General features: G+C 44.7%; 1 protein-coding gene across 1 annotated transcript in view; it reads right to left on the bottom strand.

The window, feature by feature from the left end:
• Positions 1 to 26,836, bottom strand: part of LOC120933549 — a 61,602-nt gene that overhangs the window by 24,624 nt on the left and 10,142 nt on the right. Inside the window, exons 2-3 of the mRNA XM_040346807.1 lie at positions 2,112 to 2,507; positions 404 to 730 (exon numbers count right to left, since the gene is read on the bottom strand). Coding sequence (XP_040202741.1) covers positions 404 to 730; positions 2,112 to 2,507 — 723 coding nt within the window. The remainder of the gene's footprint in view (positions 1 to 403; positions 731 to 2,111; positions 2,508 to 26,836) is intronic.

Consider the following 26,836-nt stretch of genomic DNA (forward strand, 5'->3'; position numbering starts at 1 on the left):
GGGGAAACTAATGTATCTATTTTTGTATTTAAGTATTTTTTTTCCTCCCTCTCCTTTTGTATATTAACTGATACATATTAAAAAAAAAAAAAAAAAAAAAAAAAAAAAGGGAAGAAAATGAAATGAATAGATAAATAAATTTTCCAACCATGATGCGAACTAAGGAGACTGCGAAATGAACGCAAATTGATTGAATATCCTGATAGTTCTCTGAGGCGGAAAAAAAAAAAAAAAAAAGTTCTTTTGCTGACTTTATTTCCACTTTGATTTCAAATTCAATGTATCCTAATTTCCATCCATTCATACATATCATTTTTATTGTAATTTTATTAGATATTAGAATAAAGAAGTTTCTAAGACACTCAGAACACGACTATCTGATGGAGAGAAAAAAATCACCCACCTATAATAAGAAGTTGTGGTCCAAGATAGTAATATGTGTTTTTCTCTTCATTATTAGTAGACATTTTCACTTGATAGCAATAAAAGGCATTATCCTCACTGGTAACTTGGTTGATTTGGAAATATAAAGCATTATTCTTATAGGTGCATTCTCCTATATTTATGCCGCGGTCACATCCAGTACCTCTGTCTGCGGTCCTCCTTACATGACAGGTGACATCACTTGCAGATGTTAGGTTGTCACTTGTGAAGTGGCCCAGAAGTGTCACATTTTCTCCAGGAGCAGCAAAGATCAGAGGTATTGTCTCCAGACCAGGTTCATTCCTATCTGATATAGAATAAAATATTATTATAGACAAATGTGCCAAACAAAAACCTCAATTCGTATTGGCATTTTTTTTAAAAGCTGAGTTTAAGGGACACAGAAATTCTGAAATTCGAAGTTAAGAAATTCAAAATTTTGGAAATTCGAAAATTTGAATTTCGGAATATCGAAGTTTCGGAAAATTGGAAATTCTAAAATTGGAAATTATGAAATTCAAGAATTTGATAATCTGTAAGTAAAAATTAAAATCCAAAAATTCTAAAGAATGAAAATCCGAAAATGTTATCTGAAATAATAACTAACTTATAATAACTTAACTATTACTAACTATTAAATTATAGGTATTGGAATTTCCTTTCAAATTTGGCTGTCAGTAATTGTAACGAATACGAATGTATCCGAAGTTATGAATTATCCAAAATAACGAATGCTGTATCTAAACGAACGTAACAATCGTTACTAACGTAAACAATTGTTTTTTTATTATTATTATTTATTATATACTTCACTCAACAATTAAAAAATTGATATTATAAAATATTAGCGCTGTTAATATTTTATGATATCAATTTTTGAATTGTTGAGTGAAGTATATTATTTGTATTTAGTTTTGAATTTATAATAGCTGCTACACTGCAAGTTTTTCTTACTTAGTTCTTATTTAGTTCTTATTTGGTGCCATTGAGCGCTGGGATCAGATTATATAACCTTTCCTAATTGGTAGGGTATTTTTTCCTGATATTTTAGATATATTATTATTTATTATAAATTTGTTCCATTCCATTTGTTTAGATGCGGCATTCGTTTTTTCGGGTATATTTCGTAACTTCAGATAAATTTGTATTCGTTACATTCAGTAACAGACAAATTTGGAAGTAAATTCCAATACCTATAATTTAATAGTTATTATTAGTCAGTAATTATTTAAAATTTTACTGATTTTCTTTCTTTCAGATTTTCGAATTTTTGAATTTACGAATTTTTCGAATTTTCAAAAATGCAAAAATCGTAAATTCAAAAGTCATAAATTATAAAATTGTAAATTCGAAAATCGGAAATTCGAAAGTTGGAAATTCTAAAATTCAGATTTTCTAATTTCTGATTTTCGAATTTCCAATTTTCAGATTTTCGAATTTCAGATTTTTTGATTTTCAAATTTACGATTTTAGAATTTACAATTTTAGAATTTTTCAAATTTACAATTTTCGATAAAAGCAAAACAATTTATGAAAACGAAAATGAACAAATTTTTCGGCAGTGCACATGTCTACCCCCCGGTACTGTGAGACTTTCAAGGCAGACTCAAATATGAATTTATATATTTATGGCGATAAAAAAACTATATTCAGGTATTTTGATTTTGAAAAGGCTGACCTAGGCTCACCTTTCACTGTAAGCCGTGTGCCATCTGGGGTTTGCCATTGCCGTTTTTTCCCATCAAGAAAACTCAGTTCTATGCGGCAGCAATATTGTGTAGCGTCCTCCTGCATTACATTGTTTATGGTTATTGAGGCATTTCTGTGTCTTAGATCGAATGTCACATTTAGCCTTCCCTGATACTTGGGGGATAAGAATACTATACTGGAGTTATAAATGATCTTATCATCCCCTCTACAGAAATTTTCATCAGATGCTCTCACAATGAAAGTTGCAGACTCAATGCTGTTCTTTGTTTCTGGAAATGAAAATTGGCACGGGATGGTGACCGACGTCCCTTCTATAGATTCCGTTCTTGCAGGCTGATCAACACACACATGTCCAGAGGTTTCATGAAGTCTGACTGAGAAAAAAACACATGAAACTTATTAAAAGCTGGGTGAACAACTAAACACACAGATAAATGTATATATCCACTTAAGGACCAAGCCTCTTTTTTAGACTCGTTAAAAACAAGTTTTTTTGCTAGAAGATTACTTAGAACCCCCAAACATTATACATAATTTTTTTTTTTTTTTTTTTTTTATAATTTATAATTCTTTATTTTATATATGTTTTTTCCTTTTCCTTCCACAAACAAAAAATATAAATACAGCTCATTCAATATCTTCTGTATTATAACATACGTTTATATCATCAACTAAACATCTCATAATCTCTATTTTATATTACTACAACCTGTTCCGTTTCTGATCTCCCTTATACTGGTCAAGGTACTGCCTCCTTCGTGGTCCTAAACACCTTCAGCCACCACCATCGGAGGAGCGTCTTGACCCCCCAGGGAGTGATGATTTCCCCCCCTACACCCCCCCACCCAAAAAAAAAAAAGCCACCCCTAATCTCTCCCCCTCCCCCCCCTAGGGGTTATGTTCCCTATATTCTATGTATGGCGTCCAAGTCCTCCAGTACACCTCCTCCCGTTCCCGCATTCCCATTGCAAGATTTTCCATCATCTGAATCTCGTTTATTCTGCTAAGCCATTGTGACTTTGTTGGGAGAGCAGTACTCTTCCATAAAATTGGTATACATGCTTTTGCCGCTGTTAACAAATGGCGTAGGAGAGATTGTTTATAGTTTTCCAATGATATGGGGATGTCAAATAACAAGAAAGCTGCAGGTCTATCTCCGAGATTCACCCCAGTAATTTCCCAGTAATGTTTCTGAGACCATCTTCCAAAACTCTCTTATCATTTGACAATCCCAAAAAATGTGTATCATGGTGCCCTCTTCTTTCTGACATCTCCAACAAACTTTAGATGTATTGGGAAAGAACCGGTTCAGTAATGTTGGTGTCCTGTACCACCTTGTCAGTACTTTATATCCCCCCTCCTGATACCTGGATGCAATTGATGCTTTATGTGTAAATGAGAAGATCTTATTTTTCTGTGTCTCTGAGAACTTTATGCCCAGATCCCTTTCCCACGCCTGTATGAAAACAAGATCTTGTGGCGCATTTGATTCGATCAGTAAATTATACATAAATGATAATGTATGTCTCATTGGTTCTTTTTTTAAGCAAATTTCTTCGAATTTCGACGGGGTCCCTATATCTACCTCTTGGATTTTCAGAGAGCCTAGAAAGGTTCTCACCTGATTTCGTCTCCATAAATCAATATCTTCTCCATATGCCTGTTCCATTTCCTCATTCTGCATCGCATGATTGTCTCTCATGAAATGTATCAACCTGCTGACTCCTTTCCATCTTAAACTATTAAAACGTCGGTCTATTAGACCTGGCTCAAAACTCGGATTTCCCAAAATAGGTGTCATAGGGCCGATGTATTTCAACAGCTTCGTTTTCTTACATAGCCTTCTAGTAACTCTAAGGCCCCATACACACAAGAGGATTTATCCGCAGATACGGTCCAGCGGACCGTATCCGCAGATAAATCCTCTCGAGGATTTCAGAAGATTTCTATGCGATGGCGTGTACACACCATCGCATTGAAATCCGCGCTGAAATCCTCTGGCGATGACGTGTCGCGCCGTCGCCGCTATTATGACGCGGCGACGGGCGCGACGCTGTCATATAAGGAATTCCACGCATGCGTCAAATCATTACGACGCGTGCGGGGAATCCCTTTGGACGGATGGATCCGGTAAGTCTGTACAGACGAGCGGATCCATCCGTTGGAATGGATTCCAGCAGATGGATTTGTTGTGCATGTCAGCAAATATCCGATCTGCTGGAATCCATCCCAGAGGAGATTTCTCCGCGGAAACAGAACAGATCCGCTGGCGTGTACACACCATAGGATCTATCCGCAGAAACCCATTTGCTGGGATTTATCTGCGGATGGATTCTATCGTGTGTATGGGGCCTAAGTGTGGCACTTATCATTGGATGTTTTTTTACATTCTGAGGTATCTTATTCTCCCCTAACCATGCCAACCCTTCTATGGGGATATTGCTTACTTCACGTTCCAATTTTTTCTAACACCCTAGAGAATAAAATGGCAATACTTGTTGTCACACCGTATTTGCGCAGCGGTCTTACAAGCGCACTTTTGAAAAATAGTAAGACAACAGTAAAGTTAGCCCAAATTTATTTTTATATTGTGAAAGATAATGTTATGCCAAGTAAATTGATACCCAACATGTCACAATTAAAAATTGCGCCCGCTCGTGGAATGGTGACAAACTTTTACCCTTAAAAATCTCCATAGGCAACGTTTAAAAAATTCTACAGGTTGTATGTTCTGCGTTACAGAGGAGGTCTGGGGCCAGAATTATTGCTCTCGCTCTAACGATTGTGGCGATACCTCACATGTGTGGTTTAAACACCGTTTTCATATGCGGGCGCTACTCATGTATGCGTTCGCTTCTGCGCGCGAGCTCGTCGGGACAATCATTTATTGATTTTAAAACAGTTTTTTTTTTTTTAATTGGGTCACCTTTATTCCTTTTGCAAGGAATGTAAACATCCCTTGTAGTAGAAAAAAGCATGAAAGGTCCTCTTAACCACTTAAAGCATTTGTAAAGGAAAAAAATGTTTTCCTTTAAAATAACAAACATGTCATACTTACCTCCACTGTGCAGTTCGTTTTGCACAGAGTGGCCCCGATCCACGTCTTCTGGGGTCCCTTGGCGGCTGTCTCTGGTCTTCCCCGCAATTACTCACCACAGTCATGCGAGAGCTCGCATGGTGGTCAGTAAATGCGGGCGCGCTCCCGTGACACAGCAAGCGGCCATAGGCGCTCACTGTATCACTCAGCCCCGCCCCTCGGCGCGCCACGTCACTGGATGTGATTGACAGCAGCACCAGCCAATGGCTGCGCTGCTCTCAATCCATCCGTTCTAGCCAATCAACGGCCAGGCTGAGTGGCAAAGAGGATCTCGGGACCGCGCGGGACTTTCGACAGGTCAGATAAGTAAAACGGGGACTCGAGGGGGGCAGATTGCCCCGGAAGTGACGTTCCATTGCCGCCATCTTGCTACACCCCACACCATTGCACAGTAATGATAGAGTGAGAAGGGGGCAAGCGGACATATTGTTACAGCCACCGGAGTTTTTGATTTCACAGTTATTTTTAACAGAAAACGGAGCTTATGGCCCAGATTCACGTACAGCGGCGCATCTTTAGACCGGCGTAGCACATCTCATATGCGCCACGCTGACGTAAATCAGTGAGGCAAGAGCAGTATTCACAAAGCACTCGCTCCCAAACTTGCGCCGGCGTAACGTAAATTGCCCGGCGTAAGCCCGCCTAATTCAAAGTAGGAAGGTAGTGGGTGTGATCTGTTATAATGAAGCGTGACCCCATGTAAATGAAGGGCCAAACAAACTGCGCATGCGCGCATGCTCAGAATCACGTCGCATATACTCCCTAAGATACGACGGCTCAATGCCTACGACGTGAACGTAACCTACGCCCAGCCCCATTCACGTACGACTTACGTAAACGACGTAAAATACGACGGCTGTTCCGTCACTGTTCCGTCGTCCATACCCTAAAATGACCTACCCCTGCTTTAGGTGGAATAACGTTACGCCGGACGTATGCCTTACGTAAACGGCGTAGATTACAGCGACGGGCGTAAGTACGTTCGTGAATCGGCGTATCTAGGTCATTTACATATTCGATGCGTAAATCAATGGGAGCGCCCCTTGCGGCCAGTGTAAATATGCGCCCAAGATACGACGGCGTAGGAGACTTACGTCGGTCGGATCAAGCCAAAATTCAGGCATATCTAGTATTGAGAATTAGGCGCACAGATACGACGGCGCATCCGAGAACTTACGCAGCGTATCAGAAGATACGTCGGTGTAAGTCCTAGGTGAATCGGCTATATATGTTTAAATACAGTGGGCTAGATTCAGATACATTGGCGCATATTTCCGCCGGCGTAGCGCATCTTATTTCCGCTACGCTGGACCAGCGCAGAGAGGCATGTACAGTATTCATAAAGATATTACTCACCAAGATGAGCCAGCGGAACGAATTTTCGATGGCGTAAGGCGGCGTAAGTCAGCATAAGTGTAAGTGGGCGTCACCCCATGCAAATGATGGTCCGACCGTGTCGCAAAGAGATACGTCGGGCGTATCTTAAATGGCGCATGCGCTGTGACGACGTGGGATTGTTTGGCCCCCTCTGTGCATGCGCACAACTGCGCCAGGCGTAACCCCTAAGATACGCCGGCCCACTGCCTACGCCCAGTGCATAAATACGCCCAGACATGCGCCCGTCAAGTGCAAAAGTACCCAAGTATTTTTTGTTCCTGCTAGGACTTTTGCTTTTTGATTGTGCCATGTCTGCACCAGGTGAGAAGAAAAAGAGGAAGCTGAATTTCTCCCCTGCTGAGAAGGCTGTCATAATAGAGGGCCTGGATAAATATGGGGCTTGCCTCTATGGGGCACAGGCTGCCAACACCAGCAAGGTGGAGCGGGATCGCATTGTCCTGGAAATCACAACCCAGGTCAATGCCCTTGGTGTTACGGCTCGGAGCACCAGGGATATCTCAAAGAAATTTAATGACTTACGGCGGCTTGTGAAGGAGAAGCTGGTCAAGATGCGTCGACATGCCAGTGGCACAGGCGGATGACCAGCCACCAGCCTGACCCTCAATGCCGACGAGATCATCATTTCCAGGTGCCGGCTAGGGAGCTGGTGGAGGGCCTGGAGGGATTTGATTCTTTCGATCAGCCCTTGAGGACAGGTAAGTTGGTTTTATCTTCTCTCCGGTGTGTAGCATGTGTGGGGGGGGGGGGGGATATGTGACAAGTGTGTGGGTCCACCAACATGTGAATGTTTTGTGTCATCCACAGATGTGCAGGAGGTTGCCGGGCCCTCGTCGGCTGCTGGGCGACCCACCCAATCCCTGGAGGAAAATGACCCATCCTCACCTGGTGAGGAAGTGGAAGATGAGCAGGTCACTCTGGAGGAGGGGTTTTACATTGTGGAGGAGACCCGCATACCTGAATCCTCCCCAACCTCCTCCCCCATCAGGGATAGCCCCTCAAGGGCCACATCCCCCATCAGGGATAGCCCCTCAAGGGCCACATCCCCCATCAGGGATAGCCCCTCAAGGGCCACCCCATCCAGCATGCCCCAAGCCTCCTCTGCCCCAAGGAAGGCGACCCGTAAAGCCAGGGGTGTCCCTGAGGAGTTGGAGGCCAATTTGGCGAGGGACCAGGCCCGCCAAACGCACCACATGTCTGCTATAGTGGGGGACCTGCACAAGGTGGCAGAGAGTCTGGCCTCCTCGGCTCAGACCCAGGCTGCCTGTGCACTCTCATCGGTGCAACATGCACCGATGATCTGGCACACAAAGTTTGGGGAATACAACAGGGTACCCCCAGACTTATCCAGGCATCGGAAACAGGACTTCAGGAGGCCAAAGGTGCGTTCCACCACTCCACGGGTACGTGCGTGTGCTTCATTGTATCTTCTCTCTCCTCTGGTTTGGGGATTCCGGAATGGAGTCATGAGATGGGGCCCAAGTGCATATGAAGAGTCACCTGGAAGGGAAAAGACAGGAGGATGTTAGTCATGCATGTGCCCCTCGTGATGTCTGCATCATGGGGGCGGACAGTCATGCCTGACACCAATGTCACTCACCAACCAGCCAGCTATCCCCATACACGTTCTGTTCGAATTCTGTGGGGATGTTGCTTTGATGGTATATGAAGCTGTCGTGGCTGGCCCCTGGGTGTTTGGCACGGACGTGCCATATGAGGTATTGGGCATCGGCTATCACCTGTACGTTGATGGAATGCCAGTGCTTCCGATTGCAAAATATGTGCTCTGTGTCATGGGGGGGGCGTAGTGCCACATGGGTGCAATCAAGGGCCCCCACAGTGCGTGGGAATTCTGCAATTCTGAAGAAATCCGCCATTGCCTTCTGCCGCAGATGCTCCTTGGTGGGTCTGATGAAGTGGTGGGCCATGCGTCTGAGGATTGCGGGGACAACCTGGCGCACACATCTGCTCATGGTGGATTGTGACATGCCAGCCACAACTCCACTTGTTCTTTGAAAAGATCCACTTGCAAGGAAATGCAGTGTTGCCAGGACCTTGACCAGTGGCTGCACTGCATGTACGCGGTGTGTCTTGCTGGTGATGTCATCATGCAGGGTTGTGGCTAAATCCAGGATGGCTTCAGGGCTGAATCTGAAGATGCGATACACCTCCAAATCACCCATGCCAAATACGTCAATGCGCGTGACCACGGCTGCCCCTGGCATGTTGGCACACAGATGTGTTGTCCTGCAAGTGTTGGTGCTCAGCTCGTCTGAAATAGTGCTGCTGTAGCTGCTCTCCAGCTGACTTGAGCAAGTCTGGTGCAAAGTTACCCCTGCTTTATGAGGGGTAACTTTGCGCCAGACTTTTCACTTACGCGCACCACCTGTAGCCTGCGCCGGCCAAATGTAAGTTTCTGAATCGGCATATGTCCCTCATTTGCATATTTAAATACGAAAATAATGGAAGCGGGGAGATGCGCCCAGCGTCGGTCGGAGGAAGCCTATTTTACGGCGTATCGGGCTTTCTTGGTACGGCGCATAGATACGACGGCGCAAATTTACACTTACGCCGCCAGTGCTTGAAGTGGGCCGGAACGCGGCGGTACTCAGTACCGCCACTTCCAAAAATTGCCCTGGAGAGTACCAGCACCTCTCCGTGCGCCCAGTACGTGGGTTTCCGGTACCGGAGCGCAGCGGAGAGCTGGCAGTCTCTCCTCCCTAATGTCGTTGGCTGGGCAGCTAGTGGAGGGGGGCGGGTCGTGTGCAGAGTACGGCTCAGGCAGGCGCAGGCAGGGAGTTGACCTCACGTTAGGTGACCTCAACTCCTTTCCGCGCGCCTGTGAGGAGCGATCAGTGCGGCGACCTGAGTGGGTGACTGGTCCTCCTAGTAGTCAGGAGTCGGACGGTGCAGCAAAGAACATCGGACTTTGCTTTGGAATCCAACTTCTGAAGAGTACTGGTGAGTGACAGGCACCCCCCCACACACACATTAGTTCCTCTCTGTACCAGTACCCCCCCCCCCTGGCAGGGGGGTACTGGTACAGAGAGGAATTAATGTGTGTGTGTGTGTGTGTGTGAGATGAGGGGGGGGGGTCTGATGTGCAGGGGGCCCCTGCACATCAGACCCCCCCATCACACACACATATATATTAGTTCCTCTATGTACCAGTACCCCCCCCCCCCCCACCACCGCACATTCGTTCCTCTCTGTACCAGTACCCCCCTGCACATCAGACCCCCCCCCTCATCACACACATTAGTTTCTCTCTTTACCAGTACCCCCCCCCACCACCACCACACATTAGTGCCTCTCTGTACCAGTACAGTATCCCTCTGCACATCAGACCCCCCATCACACACATATATATTAGTTCCTCTATGTACCAGTACCCCCCCACCACATTTGTTCCTCTCTGTACCAGTACCCCCCTGCACATCAGACCCCCCCCCCTCATCACACACATTAGTTCCTCTCTTTACCAGTACCCCCCCCCCCCCACCACCACACATTAGTGCCTCTCTGTACCAGTACCCCTCTGCACATCAGACCCCCCCATCACACACATATATATTAGTTCCTCTATGTACCAGTACCCCCCCACCACCGCACATTCGTTCCTCTCTGTACCAGTACCCCCCTGCACATCAGACCCCCCCCTCATCACACACACACACATTAATTCCTCTCTGTACCAGTACCCCCCTGGCAGGGGGGTACTGGTAAAGAGAGGAATTAATGTGTGTGTGTGTGTGATGAGTGGGGGGGGGGTCTGATGTGCAGGGGGGTACTGGTACAGAGAGGAACGAATGTGCGGTGGTGGGGGGTACCGTACTGGTACATAGAGGAACTAATATATATGTGTGTGATGGGGGGGTCTGATGTGCAGGGGGCCCCTGCACATCAGACCCCCCCATCACACACATATATATTAGTTCCTCTATGTACCAGTATGTGCCAGGGGGGTACTGTTACAGAGAGGAATTAATGTGTGTGTGTGTGTGTGATGAGTGGGGGGGGGGTCTGATGTGCAGGGGGGTACTGGTACAGAGAGGAACGAATGTGCGGTGGTGGGGGGTTTTACCGTACTGGTACATAGAGGAACTAATATATATGTGTGTGATGGCTGCTATGGTTTGCAATATATTGGTGCATTTTCTGCTAAAATTACATAAACCAGCTGATGATGTCAGAAACTAAAAAAAGAGAAGATAAAATGGGCACAAAGCATGACAAGGGACAGACACCACAGAAAATAGATAGAATAAAAGCAATGTCTTTTACAATGAATATAGCAATGTATTCTCTACTATGAACATAGTAATTTCTTCTACTACAAATCTAACAATGTCTTCTACAATGATTCTCTCCTTTATCTATCTCTCTAGAGCATTACTCATACCGCGCAGTGGAGGGAGGATAGTAAGGTAAGGTCTTCTACTATGGGTCTAGCAATGTCTTCTACAATGAACATAGTAATGTCTTCTACTACAAATCTAACAATGTCTTCTACAATGATTCTCTCCCTCATCTATCTCTATAGAGCAATGCATTACTCATAGCGCACAGTGGAGGGAGGATAGTAAGGTACTATGGGTCTAGCAATGTCTTCTGCATAGAACATAGTAATGTCTTCTACAATGAGTCTCTCCCTCTAGCTCTATAGAGCATCACTCATAGCGCATAGTGGAGGTTGGAGGGCGGGTGTTACTCCAGAATCTCTCAGCCCCGCCCACACCATGGCTCCAGCGTGCTGCTGAGACTTGCACACCGGGTTAGGTGGCTACGCCCACGAGCACTCTGATTGGCTCTTCGCTGGGCTGCCTTTCACACACCCCCGTGCTAAACCAATAGATTGCCGTGCCGGGTCCTATACATCTTTAACCCGTGCACTTCACATGCTGCCTGCCGGTGAATGTTATAGCGGCCTGACACCGCCATCATCATCAGTATGGCGGGACGTGTATGAAAACAATCAGTCCCATCCATAAGAGTGCAGAGATGGCGGAGTACAGCTACAAATCTATTACTGTCTGTGCCACAATCTCCATTCACTAATCTAATGATCCGGGGTGAGGATTTCATACAAAGTGACAATTTATCATTAGTATAGAGTCTATACTGATGATAAATTGTCACTTTGTATGAAATCCTCACCCCGGATCATTAGATTAGAGAATGGAGATTGTGGCACAGACAGTAATAGATTTGTAGCTGTACTCCGCCATCTCTGCACTCTTATGGATGGGACTGATTGTTCTCATACACGTCCCGCCATACTGATGATGATGGCGGTGTCAGGCCGCTATAACATTCGCCATGTTACCATACCATATATTACAATCCTGTGAGATGTCATTCCCCATCACCTCTCCATCCTTCTGGTGTAATACACAGGTGAGTCCATGCCATGTATATTACAATCCTAACCGTTGACATCTCACAGGATTGAGGCATGGTACCTGTGTATTACACCAGAAGGATGGAGAGGTGATGGGGAATGACATCTCACAGTATTGTAATATACATGGCATGGTACCTGTGTATTACACCAGAAGGATGAAGAGGTGATGGGGAATGACATCTCACAGCGTCTCCTCCTATAGAGATTAGGAACTCTGCAATTTATCATGGCTCGTTTCAGACAGCCATGCAGACTTGCCCTGTTATTTTCCTTTTATGTTTATTTTAAACCGTCTTGAAAAGTAGGAAGATGTTCATTGTATGATTATTGTTGCAAGCTTGCACATGGACTGCTCAGACTGATGAATAACATCCATTATTCTATCTATTTTCTGTGGTGTCTGTCCCTTGTCATGCTTTGTGCCCATTTTATCTTCTCTTTTTTTAGTTTCTGACATCATCAGCTGGTTTATGTAATTTTAGCAGCAAAATCAAATGTTAGGTTTCGTCTAAGAGAGGGTTTGTAAAATATATATATATATATATATATATTGTAATGTTTGGGGGACCAGCTTGATCGCAGGACACAGGCTTTTTAAATCAAAACTAAGGTTTATTAAACTTAAATGGCTTAGCAGCAGCAAAAACAAAAGAAATAACAGTCTCACCGACTTGTACAGCTCAGAACTGCTATCGCAGTTAAATAGTCCTTGCAGGTAAGTCCTTCAGTAGCAGGCTTTCAGGCAACACACTGCCAAGTCCTTTCACAGCTTTTCATAGCTTCCACAGCTTTCCTTGTCCACCATTCACCATGCATAGACTCTCCTACACTCCTTCACTCTCACCTGCACTTCCTGTCTGCTTTAAACTACTTCCTTGGACAGGTGCATTAACCCTTTCCGTTCCCTTAAAGGCACCACAGTCCAAACAGAGGGGAAATATAACGTCCTTCCAGGACCCAGCCATGGCGTCCTGTACATATCCCCCCCCCTGTGCCCCAACGCCAAGGAGGTGGAGGCAACAGTGGAGCTCAAACAATGGACTCGGGAGAGGGCATCTGCATTTTGATGCAGTCTCCCGGGCCTATGCTCCACCATAAACTTAAACTCTTGGAGCGCCAGGAACCACCTGGTAATCCTGGCATTAGTCCCTTTACCTTGCCTCAGCCACGTTAAAGGGGCATGATCAGAAATTAACCTAAATTTCCTCCCCAAGAGGTAATATCTGAGGGACTCCAGAGCCCACTTAATGGCCAGACACTCTCTTTCAATAATAGCGTAGTTTTTCTCCGCTGGTGTCAACTTCCTACTGAGGAAGACTACTGGGTGCTCCTCACCATGAACAACCTGTGATAATACAGCTCCCAATCCTACATCGGAAGCATCAGTTTGGACAATGAACTCTTCAGAAAAATTGGGCGCTATCAAGACAGGGTGTTGGCACAGTGCTGACTTGAGCTCCAAAAAAGCCTTCTCAGCGTCTGCATTCCACTCCACCATGACCGATTTCCGGCCCTTAGTCAGATCGGTCAATGGAGCCGCCAATGTGGCAAAGTTGGGTACGAACCTCCTGTAGTATCCCACCATGCCCAGGAATGCACGTACCTGCTTTTTTGTGAGGGGGCGGGGCCAACTCTTTATAGCCTCTACCTTGCTGACCTGAGGTTTCACCACCCCTCTACCCACAATATAGCCCAGGTATTTCACCTCCTCCATTCCCAAAGCACATTTTTCAGGGTTTATTGTAAACCCCTCTTTCCAGAGAGAGTCCAGTACTGCCTGGACTTTGGGCAAGTGTGACTCCCAGTCTCTGCTAAAAATGACTATGTCGTCCAAGTACACTGAGGCATACTCCCGATGAGGTCGTAAAATCCTATCCATTGCTCGCTGGAACGTGGCTGGAGCAGTTTGCAGTCCAAAAGGCATTCTTTTGTACTGAAAACTCCCCTCTGGAGTAGAAAAAGCAGTTTTCTTTTTAGCAGCCTTAGTTAATGGGATTTGCCAATACCCCTTGGTAAGGTCTAACGTTGTGATATACCTAGCTGGACCTAGTCTCTCAATAAGTTCATCTACCCGGGGCATGGGGTAGGCATCAAACCGTGAAACTTCATTAAGCTTCCGGAAATCATTGCAGAATCGCAGAGTCCCGTTGGGCTTTGGTACCAACACAATCGGGCTCGACCACTCACTCTGCGATTCCTCAATGATCTCCAGGTCCAGCATCTTCTTTACTTCCTCTGAAACGGCCTTCCTTTGAGCCTCTGGGATGCGGTAGGGCCTGACAAAAACTTTGACTCCAGGTTCCGTGATAATATCATGCTCTATGATACTAGTTAGCCCCGGCAAGTCTGAAAACTTCTCTTTATTTCTCTGCAAGAACTCCTTTGCCTGCTGACTTTGGTATTTAGATAGGGTATTTGCTACTTGGACACTCTCCACCCCAACCTGTGGCTCAAGCCTTGCACTAGCCAGGGAGGTCACCGGTTCCCTGTCTGTCCAGGGCTTTAACAAGTTGACATGATATATCTGATACGGTTTCCTCTTGCCTGGCTGGTGGACTCTATAATTGACCTCTCCCACTTTTTCCACAACTTCAAAGGGTCCTTGCCACCTGGCTAAGAACTTACTTTCCACAGTGGGAATTAGCACCGCTACTCGATCCCCCACTTGGAAGTGCCTTATTTTAGCAGCCCTGTTATAGACCTGTCGTTGAGCCTCCTGGGCTTTTTGCAAATGCTCTTTGACTAGCGGCATCACGGTTTGGATCCTTTCCTGCATTTGGGAGACATATTCCAGGACACTCTTATGCTGAACAGGTTCACTTTCCCACTCCTCTTTAACCACGTCAAGAAGTCCGCGAGGTCTCCGCCCATATACCAACTCAAAGGGCGAAAAACCCGTGGAGGCCTGGGGCACTTCCCGGATAGCAAACAGGAGAGCTGGTAACAGGCAGTCCCAATCTTTCCCATCCCTTTGTACCACTTTCTTGAGCATAGATTTAAGGGTCTTATTAAAGCGTTCCACCAACCCGTCCGTTTGGGGATGGTAGACCGATGTGCGTAGCTGTTTAATCCGGAACAGCTTACACACATCGGCCATAACCCTTGACATAAACGGGGTACCCTGGTCTGTGAGTATTTCCTTGGGGAAACCAGTCCGTGTAAACATCTGGAATAATTCCCGGGCAATGGCCTTTGAGGAGGTATTCCGCAGGGGTAGCGCCTCAGGATATCGGGTGGCATAGTCAAGAATCACCAATATGTAGGAGTGACCTCGAGCTGACTTTACCAAGGGACCCACTATATCCATGGCTATCCTCTCGAATGGGACCTCAATTATGGGCAGAGGGACCAAAGGGCTCCGAAAATGAGTCACCGGAGCGGTCAACTGACAGGTCGGACAAGAGGTACAGTATCTCTTTACCTCTGCTTTCAGACCTGGCCAGTAAAACCGGTCGGTGATCCGTGCCTCCGTTTTTTCAACTCCCAGGTGTCCCCCTAACACATCGTTATGGGCCAGGTCCAGAACCTTTCGTCTATATTGTTGGGGTACCAACAATTGCTCTACCACATTTTCTCTCTCCTTGGTAACCCGATACAGCAATTCATTATATATTGCAAAGTGTGGCCACCTCTCATTCGCTAATAAGTGACGAATCAGCAATATAGGTGAGTAATTGGTGATGTTAGTAGAAAAAAATCAATAATAAAAATGATCATTCCAAAGAATAAACAATTTAAGGAATAAATAAGAGAAAATCACCACGCTGCAAATAGTCCAGAAATTAATGAATGATTGCACTTAATTTTCTCTTAATTGTCCCACAAGTGAAAATGTGAAAAAAACTAAAAAAAGAAAAGATGACACGGAAAATCCATATAAAAAAGATCCATAAAGATTTCCAAGACGGTGAAGATAGGGTGATGAAAGATGAAATTCCACACTGCACCCGTGCTTATAAAATGCCTCCTTACCGCAATTAAAGACTGTATCTCACCAGTCTCATAAAGCCTATGGGAATTGAGGTATCCCACAACCCATCCACCTGGATGATCAGAGGGCTCAGCATAGGATCCGAACGGAACCGTGGATAATGAAAGAGAAAGGGATTCTCATAGTGTATACCGTTTAAAATCACAATCGATATTTATTAAAAGTTACACTTACAGTTAAGTAGTGTATAATAGGCAGTAACAAGCAGTCACAGAAAAAAGTCCTTCTCCGATGCTCCAATGCTACGATGCTTCCTCGCTACCAGGACTCACACACCGCTAGCGTACAGGGCGAAAACGCGATGACGTCACAGCAACCCGACGATCGTTTCGTCTCAACAGGACATCTACGGGGGATCCGGCCAAACCCCCGTAGATGTCCTGTTGAGACGAAACGATCGTCGGGTTGCTGTGACGTCATCGCGTTTTCGCCCTGTACGCTAGCGGTGTGTGAGTCCTGGTAGCGAGGAAGCATCGTAGCATTGGAGCATCGGAGAAGGACTTTTTTCTGTGACTGCTTGTTACTGCCTATTATACACTACTTAACTGTAAGTGTAACTTTTAATAAATATCGATTGTGATTTTAAACGGTATACACTATGAGAATCCCTTTCTCTTTCATTATCCACGGTTCCGTTCGGATCCTATGCTGAGCCCTCTGATCATCCAGGTGGATGGGTTGTGGGATACCTCAATTCCCATAGGCTTTATGAGACTGGTGAGATACAGTCTTTAATTGCGGTAAGGAGGCATTTTATAAGCACGGGTGCAGTGTGGAATTTCATCTTTCATCACCCTATCTTCACCGTCTTGGAAATCTTTATGGATCTTTTTTATATGGATTTTCCGTGTCATCTTTTCTTTTTTTAGTTTTTTTCACATTTTCACTTGTGGGACAATTAAGAGAAAATTAAGTGCAATCATTCATTAATTTCTGGACTATTTGCAGCGTGGTGATTTTCTCTTATTTATTCCTTAAATTGTTTATTCTTTGGAATGATCATTTTTATTATTGATTTTTTTCTACTAACATCACCAATTACTCACCTATATTGCTGATTCGTCACTTATTAGCGCTGCATCCCCTTTTTTTGTTTTTATGTTTGTAAAATTGTGGTACACAATTTAATGCTAGCTGCTCTTCATTAATATAACTATTAATTTTTATTGTTACACCTTTTAATCACTCAATTAATTCAGCGCAGCGCCAACCTTAGGGTTTTTTGTTTTGTTTCACCTCTCATTCGCACCTGGCTCTTGGGGAACCCCATTTACTACTACAACTTGTTCCCGTGCATGGGCCAAAGTGGGGTCCTGCATCTGAGCAGTCCCAAATGCCCCCTGGGGAACACCCAAATCCGGCAGCGCAGGGGTAGAGGCCACTTCCTCATCCTCTTCCCCCAGCATTGCCCGAAGTGGGGAAGGCTCCTCCCCCTTAGGGTTTTGATAGGTCTGTGGACCACATATCTTGACATTCTCAATAGTATCAACACTACTTTCATCACCATTAACCCAATCATTAGCATTTTCCTCATCTGGGTCCACATTAACATTTGGCAGTTCAGGGTTATCCCTCTCAGCAGTAGGAACAGGGGGGCTAGTTTCTCCCCAGTCTCTGAACTGTTCTCCTTGTTCCCACAGTTTTGTAAACAATGGACAGTCTCGTCCTATTTTAACATCATGCACCAAGTTCTTTACCACCCCCACCTCTTGAGTAACAGTGCCACATGCTGAGGCGATAGACAACGTGATGAGCGGGTACTCTCTAGTGTCCCCGTGAATGCATACCACCCGTAAAGTTTTTCTTACCGGACCGATCTTCCCAATCACTCTAGGATGAACCAGGGTTACCATGCTTCCAGAGTCCAACAAAGCCCGGGCAAGGAGGTGGTTCAGTTGGACTTCACACTCAAACTTTTCCTCATCCAGGTCGAGGTGTGTGGTGCACACTTTATGGGCACAAAAAGACCCCCTCCGAAGAACCCCGCATTCCATGGGCTCCTCTTGCAGTGGGCAGTGTGTCCGGGTATGACCCCAGGAATGACATCGCCAACATTGTACATCCCCTCCTCTCCGAACAGGAACAGAACGCTGAGGAGGTACCGGGAGTGACTCTTGGCCTTCCGGGGTGTTTGTCCCAGGGCTCCTTGGAACATCCTTTCGAAGGGCAGCAGTTGGTCGAACAGGCCGTGGCAGACTGGGCCCTATGCGCTTGGTAGGTCCGAGCAGGTCCTCCACCACTGTATATCGTTCCACCATCTCAACAAGGAGGTTTGCTGTTTTGGGGTCTCCATGGCTGACCCACCGTTGAAGGTCATCTGGCAGGGACCTCAGGTATCGGTCCAGCACGACCAGCTCCACGATTTGGGGGCCAGACAACACCTCAGGCTGCAGCCATTTTTTTACTAGTTGCACTAGGTCGTGCATTTGAGACCGGGGTGGCCGATCTGGATGATATTTCCATTGGTGTACACGTTGGGCCCGAACGGCCGTAGTCACCCCCAGACGAGCCAGAATTTCTGCCTTTAACTTTTGATAGTCTTTAGCATCATCTGGTGGCAGGTCAAAGTAGGCTTTTTGAGGATCTCCAGTGAGAAAAGGAGCAATGAGGCCGGCCCACTGGTCCTGAGACCATCCTTCTCTCTCCGCTGTCCTCTCAAATGTAGCAAGAAATGCCTCTACATCATCGCTCAGGGATAATTTCTGTAGAAAATGGCTTGCCCTCACAGTCACCTGGTTGCCAGGGGCAACAGCCGCTTGTTCCCGAACCTGAGACAGCTGCTGCACTGCTTCCTTTAAAGCCGTCACCTGAGCCTGCATAACCCCTTGCTGCGTCGCTTGCTGGGCCGCCAACAGGCGAGTATTTTTTTGCTGCAGAGCCAGCGCCTCTTTGTGGTAAGTTTGTTGTGCCTCCAGCTGGGCTGCTAAGCGCTGATTAGCTTCCTCATTGCGAGTCTGCGCTTGCATGTTAGCCAAGGTCAGCTGTTTAATTAGCTCCTCCATTGCTTCAACTTTCAATGTTTGTGCAGCTTTAACCCAGGACATAAATTCAATGTACTGTCTCTTTAAATGTCAGTTCAATATAAAGTCCAATGCAAAAAGAAAAAAAAAAAAAAGTTTTTTTTTCTCTTCTTATGCCTGTTATTCTGTCCTGCCCGCATTCGAGCACCAGTGTAATGTTTGGGGGACCAGCTTGATCGCAGGACACAGGCTTTTTAAATCAAAACTAAGGTTTATTAAACTTAAATGGCTTAGCAGCAGCAAAAACAAAAGAAATAACAGTCTCACCGACTTGTACAGCTCAGAACTGCTATCGCAGTTAAATAGTCCTTGCAGGTAAGTCCTTCAGTAGCAGGCTTTCAGGCAACACACTGCCAAGTCCTTTCACAGCTTTTCATAGCTTCCACAGCTTTCCTTGTCCACCATTCACCATGCATAGACTCTCCTACACTCCTTCACTCTCACCTGCACTTCCTGTCTGCTTTAAACTACTTCCTTGGACAGGTGCATTAACCCTTTCCGTTCCCTTAAAGGCACCACAGTCCAAACAGAGGGGAAATATAACGTCCTTCCAGGACCCAGCCATGGCGTCCTGTACAATATATATATATATATATATATATATATATATATATATATATATAAATTACTGCTGTACCATATTGGGGTGTGTGTGTGTGTGTGTATGCATACACACACATTGTTTTTACTTTTTAATACTGTACTGTATGTATATATATATATATATATATATATATATATATATATATATATATATATATACATATATATATATATATATATTTTAATACTGTACTGTAATATAAGCTCTACCTCTTTACATAAATGGTATTATCATTACCAAGAAATAAAGCTAAGTCTGAGACAAATGTCGGTCATAGACCCATAGAAAGTATATGTACATGATCAGGATGAGATACTGAGCAACATGTAACAGTTTAGTTTTTTTTGGGTGATCTGACAGGTACGCTTTAAGATGCTCTCCTGGCTTATAAGTAGCAAAAGAACAAGGTCAGAATCAGAGGACTCGCTGGCTGACCCCCCACCAAACCAGAATATCGCTGCAGGTCAGAGTCAGACACAAGCTAATGAAAGCAGCACTTGTGCCGCGGTCGATCAGGTTCTCACAAGTGACGTAGAGGACGAGAGTGACATCACTTCTACCGATGACAACAGCCGCATTGCCGAGCATGAGTGGCCAGAATGTTGGTCCCAAGCACAAGTACAGTATTTCTCCACAAATTACAAGTGGCTGCTAAGCAAAAATCGAAAGTTGGGCTGTAGTGTGTGTAGTCAAGTTTGTGCTCGTGTAGACATGCAGCAAGGGCAGAGAGTGTCGCAGGAGTGGAGTGGGTGCTTAATCTCGTCTTATGGAAGGGACAAGGCTGCACAACAAAGCTCACTACGAAAGAAAATTAAAGAGCACAGAGACTCAATTTATCACAAGAAAGCAGTTGAAATAAAAGAGAAGGCAACACAAAATACAATGCAAAAACACATTGAAGATATGAGAAAGGCTGAATACGCCTCAACTTGCAATGTGTTTAGAATAGCTTATAAGATTGGCAAGCATGGGCGTCCCTTTACAGACATGCCAATAGATGTCCAGTTGCAAGTCTTAAATGGTGTCAAGATGGGCAGAGTTTTACACTCTAATAACTCGTGTGCAAATATACTGAATCACATTGCAGCTGAAATGAAAAAGAAGGTAGTCAATGACATAGTGATGAATGAAAGAAAACTGTGTGTGCCCATTGATGAATCCACTACAATAAGTGGAAAGTCTGTCCTTGTCGTGTGCCTGCGGTCAGCTATTTCCAATGAACAGCCAGACACAGTATTTTTTGAACTCATTGAGCTGCAGGGGACCACAGCAAATGACATCACTGAAGCACTGTTAGAATTAGGGTTGTCCCGATACCACTTTTTTAGGACCGAGTACAAGTACCGATACTTTTTTTCAAGTAGTCGCCGATACCGAATACCGATACTTTTTTTAAATGTGTCCCCAAATGCAGCCATGTCCCCCCCATATGCAGCCATGTCCCCCACATATGCAGCCATGTCCCTCTAGCCATGTCCCTCACATATGCAGCAATGTCCCTCTAGCCATGTCCCTCACATATGCAGCCATGTCCCTCACATATGCAGCAATGTCCCTCTAGCCATGTCCCTCACATATGCAGCAATGTCCCTCTAGCCATGTCCCTCGATGCGGTGGCACGATGCGGCAGGAGCGGCGGGGGGGGGGGAAAGGGGGGGGAAGTATTCTATTTAGGTATCGGGGGTATTTGCACGAGTACGAGTACTCCCGCAAATACTCGGTATCGGTCCCGATACCGATACTGGTATCGGTATCTGGACAACCCTAGTTAGAATGTCTTCATAATAATGGCTTTGACCCTCACTACCTACAGGAACATTTGTTGGCATTTGCTTGTGATGGAGCCTCAGTGATGCTTGGGAGGAAAGCAGGAGTTGCTGCGCAGCTTTGTTCCAAATTCCCTTGTTTGTCTGGCATTGTTCCAATCACAGACTGGAACTGGCAGTTTGTGATGTTTTGAAGGAGGTTGGAGGAATCAACCACTTTAAAATATTTTTAGATCAGCTTTACTCCCTCTACCATGCATCCCCAAAAAAACAAAGGGAGTTAACAGAGAGTGCTCACAGTGTTGGACAGCGTCTCCTTGTGATAGGCCGTATTTTATCAGTGCGTTGGGTTGCTTCAAGTGAGAGAACGGTGAAAGCAGTATGGGAGAACTACCCAGCTTTGCAGGTACACTTTACAAGTGCTGCTGCTGATACCAGCAGGGACTCAAGAGAGAGAGCAAAATACAAAGGACTCAATGATGTTCTCACTACTGTTTCTTTTGTGGTCAATCTTGGCATCATGTATGACGCTCTCACAGAACTCAGTGACCTCTCAAGAATGCTCCAGAGACGTGACATGACTTTGGATCAAGCCGACAGGCAGCTGGACCGACAGATCCGGGTGTTTGAGTCAATGGTATCCACACCTGGTCCCTACACACAAATTGCCATTGAGGCTGAAAATAAGAAAATCTTCAGAAATGTATGCTTGCATGAAAATGAGAGGGTTATAAAAATCAACCCTGGGCAATTTTTCCGTAGCCTGGCTGAAAATGTTAAGTGCAGGATGACTCCAACAACTTCCTCACATGTCAGTAGAACCTCATCTGAAAAGACAGACAGTCACCTCCTCTCAGACATCAAGGTCCTCCAGTTTGACTCCTGGCCTGCATCTCTTGAGATTCAATATGGTGATGCAGCGGTCAGACGTTTATGTCAGAGATTCAGAGTTGGGGAGAGGAAAAGTGTCCAAGGATTTAGGGAGTATAAAGACCTTAAAGCTTCCAAGACACCAGAAGACCTGAAGCCTCTTCTTAAAGCTGTCCACACCATTGCAGTATCAACAAGTGAATGCGAGCGAGCTTTCAGCTCAATGAATGATACTTTGACAGATAAAAGAAACTCTCTCGACATCAAAAGGCTTTCAAATCTGATCTTCCTGAAATGCAACGGACCACCCTTGGATCAGTTTAATGCACAAACATATGTGCAGACATGGCTGGCAAAAGGGAGGAGAAGTGCAGCCTTCACAAACTGCGAAGCCAAAAGTGCAAGGAAAGTGGAGCCCAAAACGTGCTGGAGCCTTTTCTAGGTAAAATGATTTGTACAATATTTTTCATTTTTCATTTGATGTACTGTGATTGTATTGAATCTGCTTTTGTATATTTTTCAGGGGTAAAGAAATTAACCTTCATCTTCAAGACTCAGGTTTATGTTTTACTGTTTACTGTTCTATGGTTAGTATGTTATTATAATTTTTATAATTTATTTTATGTACATTTTGTACAACATTTTGTTCAATACCCTTTTGCACATTTTATTTATGTTCAGTAGCTCTTTCTACAGTAGCTCTTTTTCAGGGTACTTTCTAAGGGTATTTTCATGATCAGTATTGGGGGGGAGCACCGGCGCCTAATAGAGTACCGGCGCCTAATAGAGTACCGTCACCTCTTTTGGCCCACTTAAAGCACTGTACGCCGCGCATATCGAGATACGCCGTCGTATCTTCTTTCTGAATCCGGGCCAGTGTTTGGAAATCCGACTGACTGTTTACATGTTAAATGTTAAAATCAGAGGTGTTCTGTGACATTAGCAACCATGTAAAGTCAGCAGGTTTGCTACTGCTTTAAAAATGTAACGTAAACAGTCCGTCGGATTTCCAAATACTGAAATTAAGCATATAAGCTCCGTTTTGTGTTGTAAATAACTGAAATCTAAAACTCCGGTGGCTGTAAGAAGATGTCTGCTTGCCCCTTCTCACTCTATCATTACTGTGCAATGGTGTGGGGTGTAGAAAGATGGCGGTGACGAAACGTCACTTCCGGAGCAATCTGTGATTGGGAGCAGAATGTGACAACACACCGGTAACACCAGATGTTTTTTCACCTTAATGCATAGATTGCATTAAGGTGAATTTTTTTTTTAATTTCCAACTCATTTAAGGACTGCCTAACGCCGATATATGTCGGCAGAATGGCACGACTGGGCACAGGCACGTACAGGTACATTGCCCTTTAAGTGCCCAGCCATGGGTCGCGCGCGCCGCCGGCAGCGCTCTCGTGACCCGGCCCGAAGCTCCGTGACCGCGCCCGCGAGACTAACTGACCAGATCGTCGCCGGTGTCCCGCAATCGGTCACAGAAGCTGAAGAACGGGGAGAGGTGAGTGTAAACAAACCTTCCCTGTTCTTCTCTGCGGCAGTGTCACTGATCGTCTGTTCCCTGTTATAGGGAACGACGATCAGTGAAGTCAAACGTCCAGCCATGCCCCCCTACAGTAAGAATCACTCCCTTAGGGCACACTTTACCCCTTAGCGCCCCCTAGTGGTTAACCCCATCACTGCAATTGTCATTTTCACAGTAAACAATGCATTTTGATAGCACTTTTTCGCTGTGAAAATGACAATGGTCCCAAAAATGTGTCAAAAGTGTCCAATGTGTCCGTCCATAATGTCCCAGTCATGAAAAAAATCGCTGATCGCCGCCATTACTAGTAAAAAAAAAATATTAATAAAAATTCCATAAAACTATCCCCTATTTTGTAAACGCTATAACTTTTGCGCAAACCAAATGCTTATTGCAATTTTTTTAACAAAAATAAGTAGAAGAATACGTATCGGCCTAAACTGAGAAAAAAAATAGCTTTTTTATATATTTTTGGGGGATATTTATTATAGCTAAAAGTAAAAAATATAGAATTTTTGTAAAAATTGTGGCTCTAGTTTTGTTAATAGCGCAAAAAATAAAAACCGCAGGGGTTATCAAATACCACCAAAATAAAGCTCTATTAGTGGGAAAATAAGGACGCCAATTTAGTTTGGGAGTCACATCACACAGCCGCACAATTGTCAGTTAAAGCGACGCAGTGCCGAATCGCAAAAAGGAGCCAGGTCCTTTACCTGCATAATGGTCCAGGTCTTAGGTGGTTAAATTCGAGATCTGGGGTCAAAAAGACCTTAGATCCCATATTTGGACTTAAATGCAATAAAAAAAATTAATTTAAAAAAAATGACAAACAAAAATTCCCTTTAAGAGCTATGGGCGGAAGTTACCTTTTTGACGTTGCTTCCGCCCTGCTATGGTATGGAGACAGGTGGGGGTCATCTTGCCCTCACTCGAATCCATACCCAGAAAGGAGAAGGACCAGATCGCCTCTGCCGATACCGACGTCTCTGGTAAGCGACTGAGGGCATGGGGTGATCTCGCTGCGAATCCGCCGTAGAGACCACCATTATCGTAAACCAGACCGCCCGTTGAAAAGATGGATACTTTGTTTATCGCAGCAGCTGCTGCCATAACCAAGATAACCATCTTTAAGGTGGAACTTCCACTTTTTGGAATCCTCTCCCCCTCCGGTGTCACATTTGGCACCTTTCAGGGGGAAGGAGGGAGCAGATACCTGTCTAATACAGGTATTTGCTCCCACTTCCTGACATAGATCACCGCGGTGTTTGGCGCCTACACTGTCCTCCCCTTCTGTCCTCTGGGAAACATGAAGACAGCAGGGACCAGTGTACAGTGTACACAAACACTGTAGCTGCTGACTTTTAATAAGAACACTTACCTATCCAGGGAGCCCATGATGTCGGTCCCCCGAGGCCGATCCATCCATCAGATCGGGTGACGGCGCCACCATTCTAACTAAGCCTTGCGGCTTCACTGCCCTCTCTTACTGCACACAACACTTTGTGAATGGCTGTCTGTCTTCTGGGACACACACAGGTCCCAGAAGAAGACAGCGGGCCCCATTTCCCAGGAGACAACGCGAGGGAGGATGAGAACGAGGAGCTCCGCGGTATAGGAAGTGGCAGATTAGGATGAATGCCTAGCAACAGGCATTTCTGGTAAGTAAAAAAAAAAATGTTCAAATGTTTTTTAAGATATTTTAAGGGGCCTGTTAATGTATTTTTTTTTCAGGATGGACCTCCACTTTAATGACAGCTTGCTTTCTATTGTGATGTTCTGATTATCTACAGCTATCACATGGTATAGGACCACTGTGAAAGGCCATGTACTATGTAATAACCTTGAATTTCTAAATTGCTGCATTTGTAAATGTCAAAAGCCAATGTAAAGGAATCGTAGTGATAAAAAATACACTTGTGGGTTTAATTAATCTTCTTTTTTATATAATTCTCATATAAGGGGGGGGGGGGGTGACAGAGGGTGTGTCCTATGCCTAAATAGTTTTGCTAATAGGTGACCCTTGTTCGCATCTCAGAAAGTAAGAAAGAAATAAAAAAGACATTTGAAAACAAAGTATTTCCTAGAAGAGAGTTTGGTATGGATTGTAAAAGTGACCCCCCCTCCCCCAAAAAATGGAGTGGGTTTCCACCCTAAAGATCCTTACCAGACCAAGACCGTGTACCCTAATCTTGGAGTATTCCAGGTGATGTCATTGGCCAAATAAACACTTGACCATATTTGGTCAATGATGTTGTCTGGGTTGTGACTTTGATCATATCCATATTTGGTCATTGATGGCAATCAAAATATTTGTTTATGGTCCAGAAGCTGTCATTCGTATTGAGCACTCATTGGGAGCAGACATGTTAACCACTTAAGACCCGGACCATATTGCTGGTCAAAGACCAGAGCACTTTTTGCGATTCGGCACTGCATTGCTTTAACTGACAATTGCGCGGTCGTGCTATGTGGCTCCCAAACAAAATTGGCGTCCTTTTTTTTCCACAAATAGAGCTTTCTTTTGGTGGTATTTGATCACCTCTGCGGTTTTTAGTTGTTGCGCTATAAACAAAAATAGAGTGACAATTTTGAAAAAAATGAATATTTTTTACTTTTTACCATAATAAATATCCCCCAAAAATATATATAAAAAAAAATGTTTCCTCAGTTTAGGCCGATACGTATTCGTCTACATATTTTTCGTAAAATAAAATCGCAATAAGCGTTTATTGACTGGTTTGCGCAAAAGTTATAGCGTTTACAAAATAGGGGGTATTTTTATGGCATTTTTATTAATATTTTTTTTACTAGTAATGGCGGCGATCAGCGATTTTTTTCCGGTACTGCGACATTATGGCGGACACTTTGGACACTTTGGACACATTTTTGGGACCATTGGCATTTTTATAGCGATCAGTGCTATAAAAATGCATTGGATTACTATAAAAATGCCACTGGCAGGGAAGGGGTTAACACTAGGGGGGTGGGGAATGGGTTAAGTATGTTCCCTGGGTGTGTTCTA

This window comes from Rana temporaria, chromosome 3 (genome assembly GCF_905171775.1).
Source record: "Rana temporaria chromosome 3, aRanTem1.1, whole genome shotgun sequence".
In the NCBI taxonomy this organism is placed as follows: domain Eukaryota; kingdom Metazoa; phylum Chordata; class Amphibia; order Anura; family Ranidae; genus Rana; species Rana temporaria.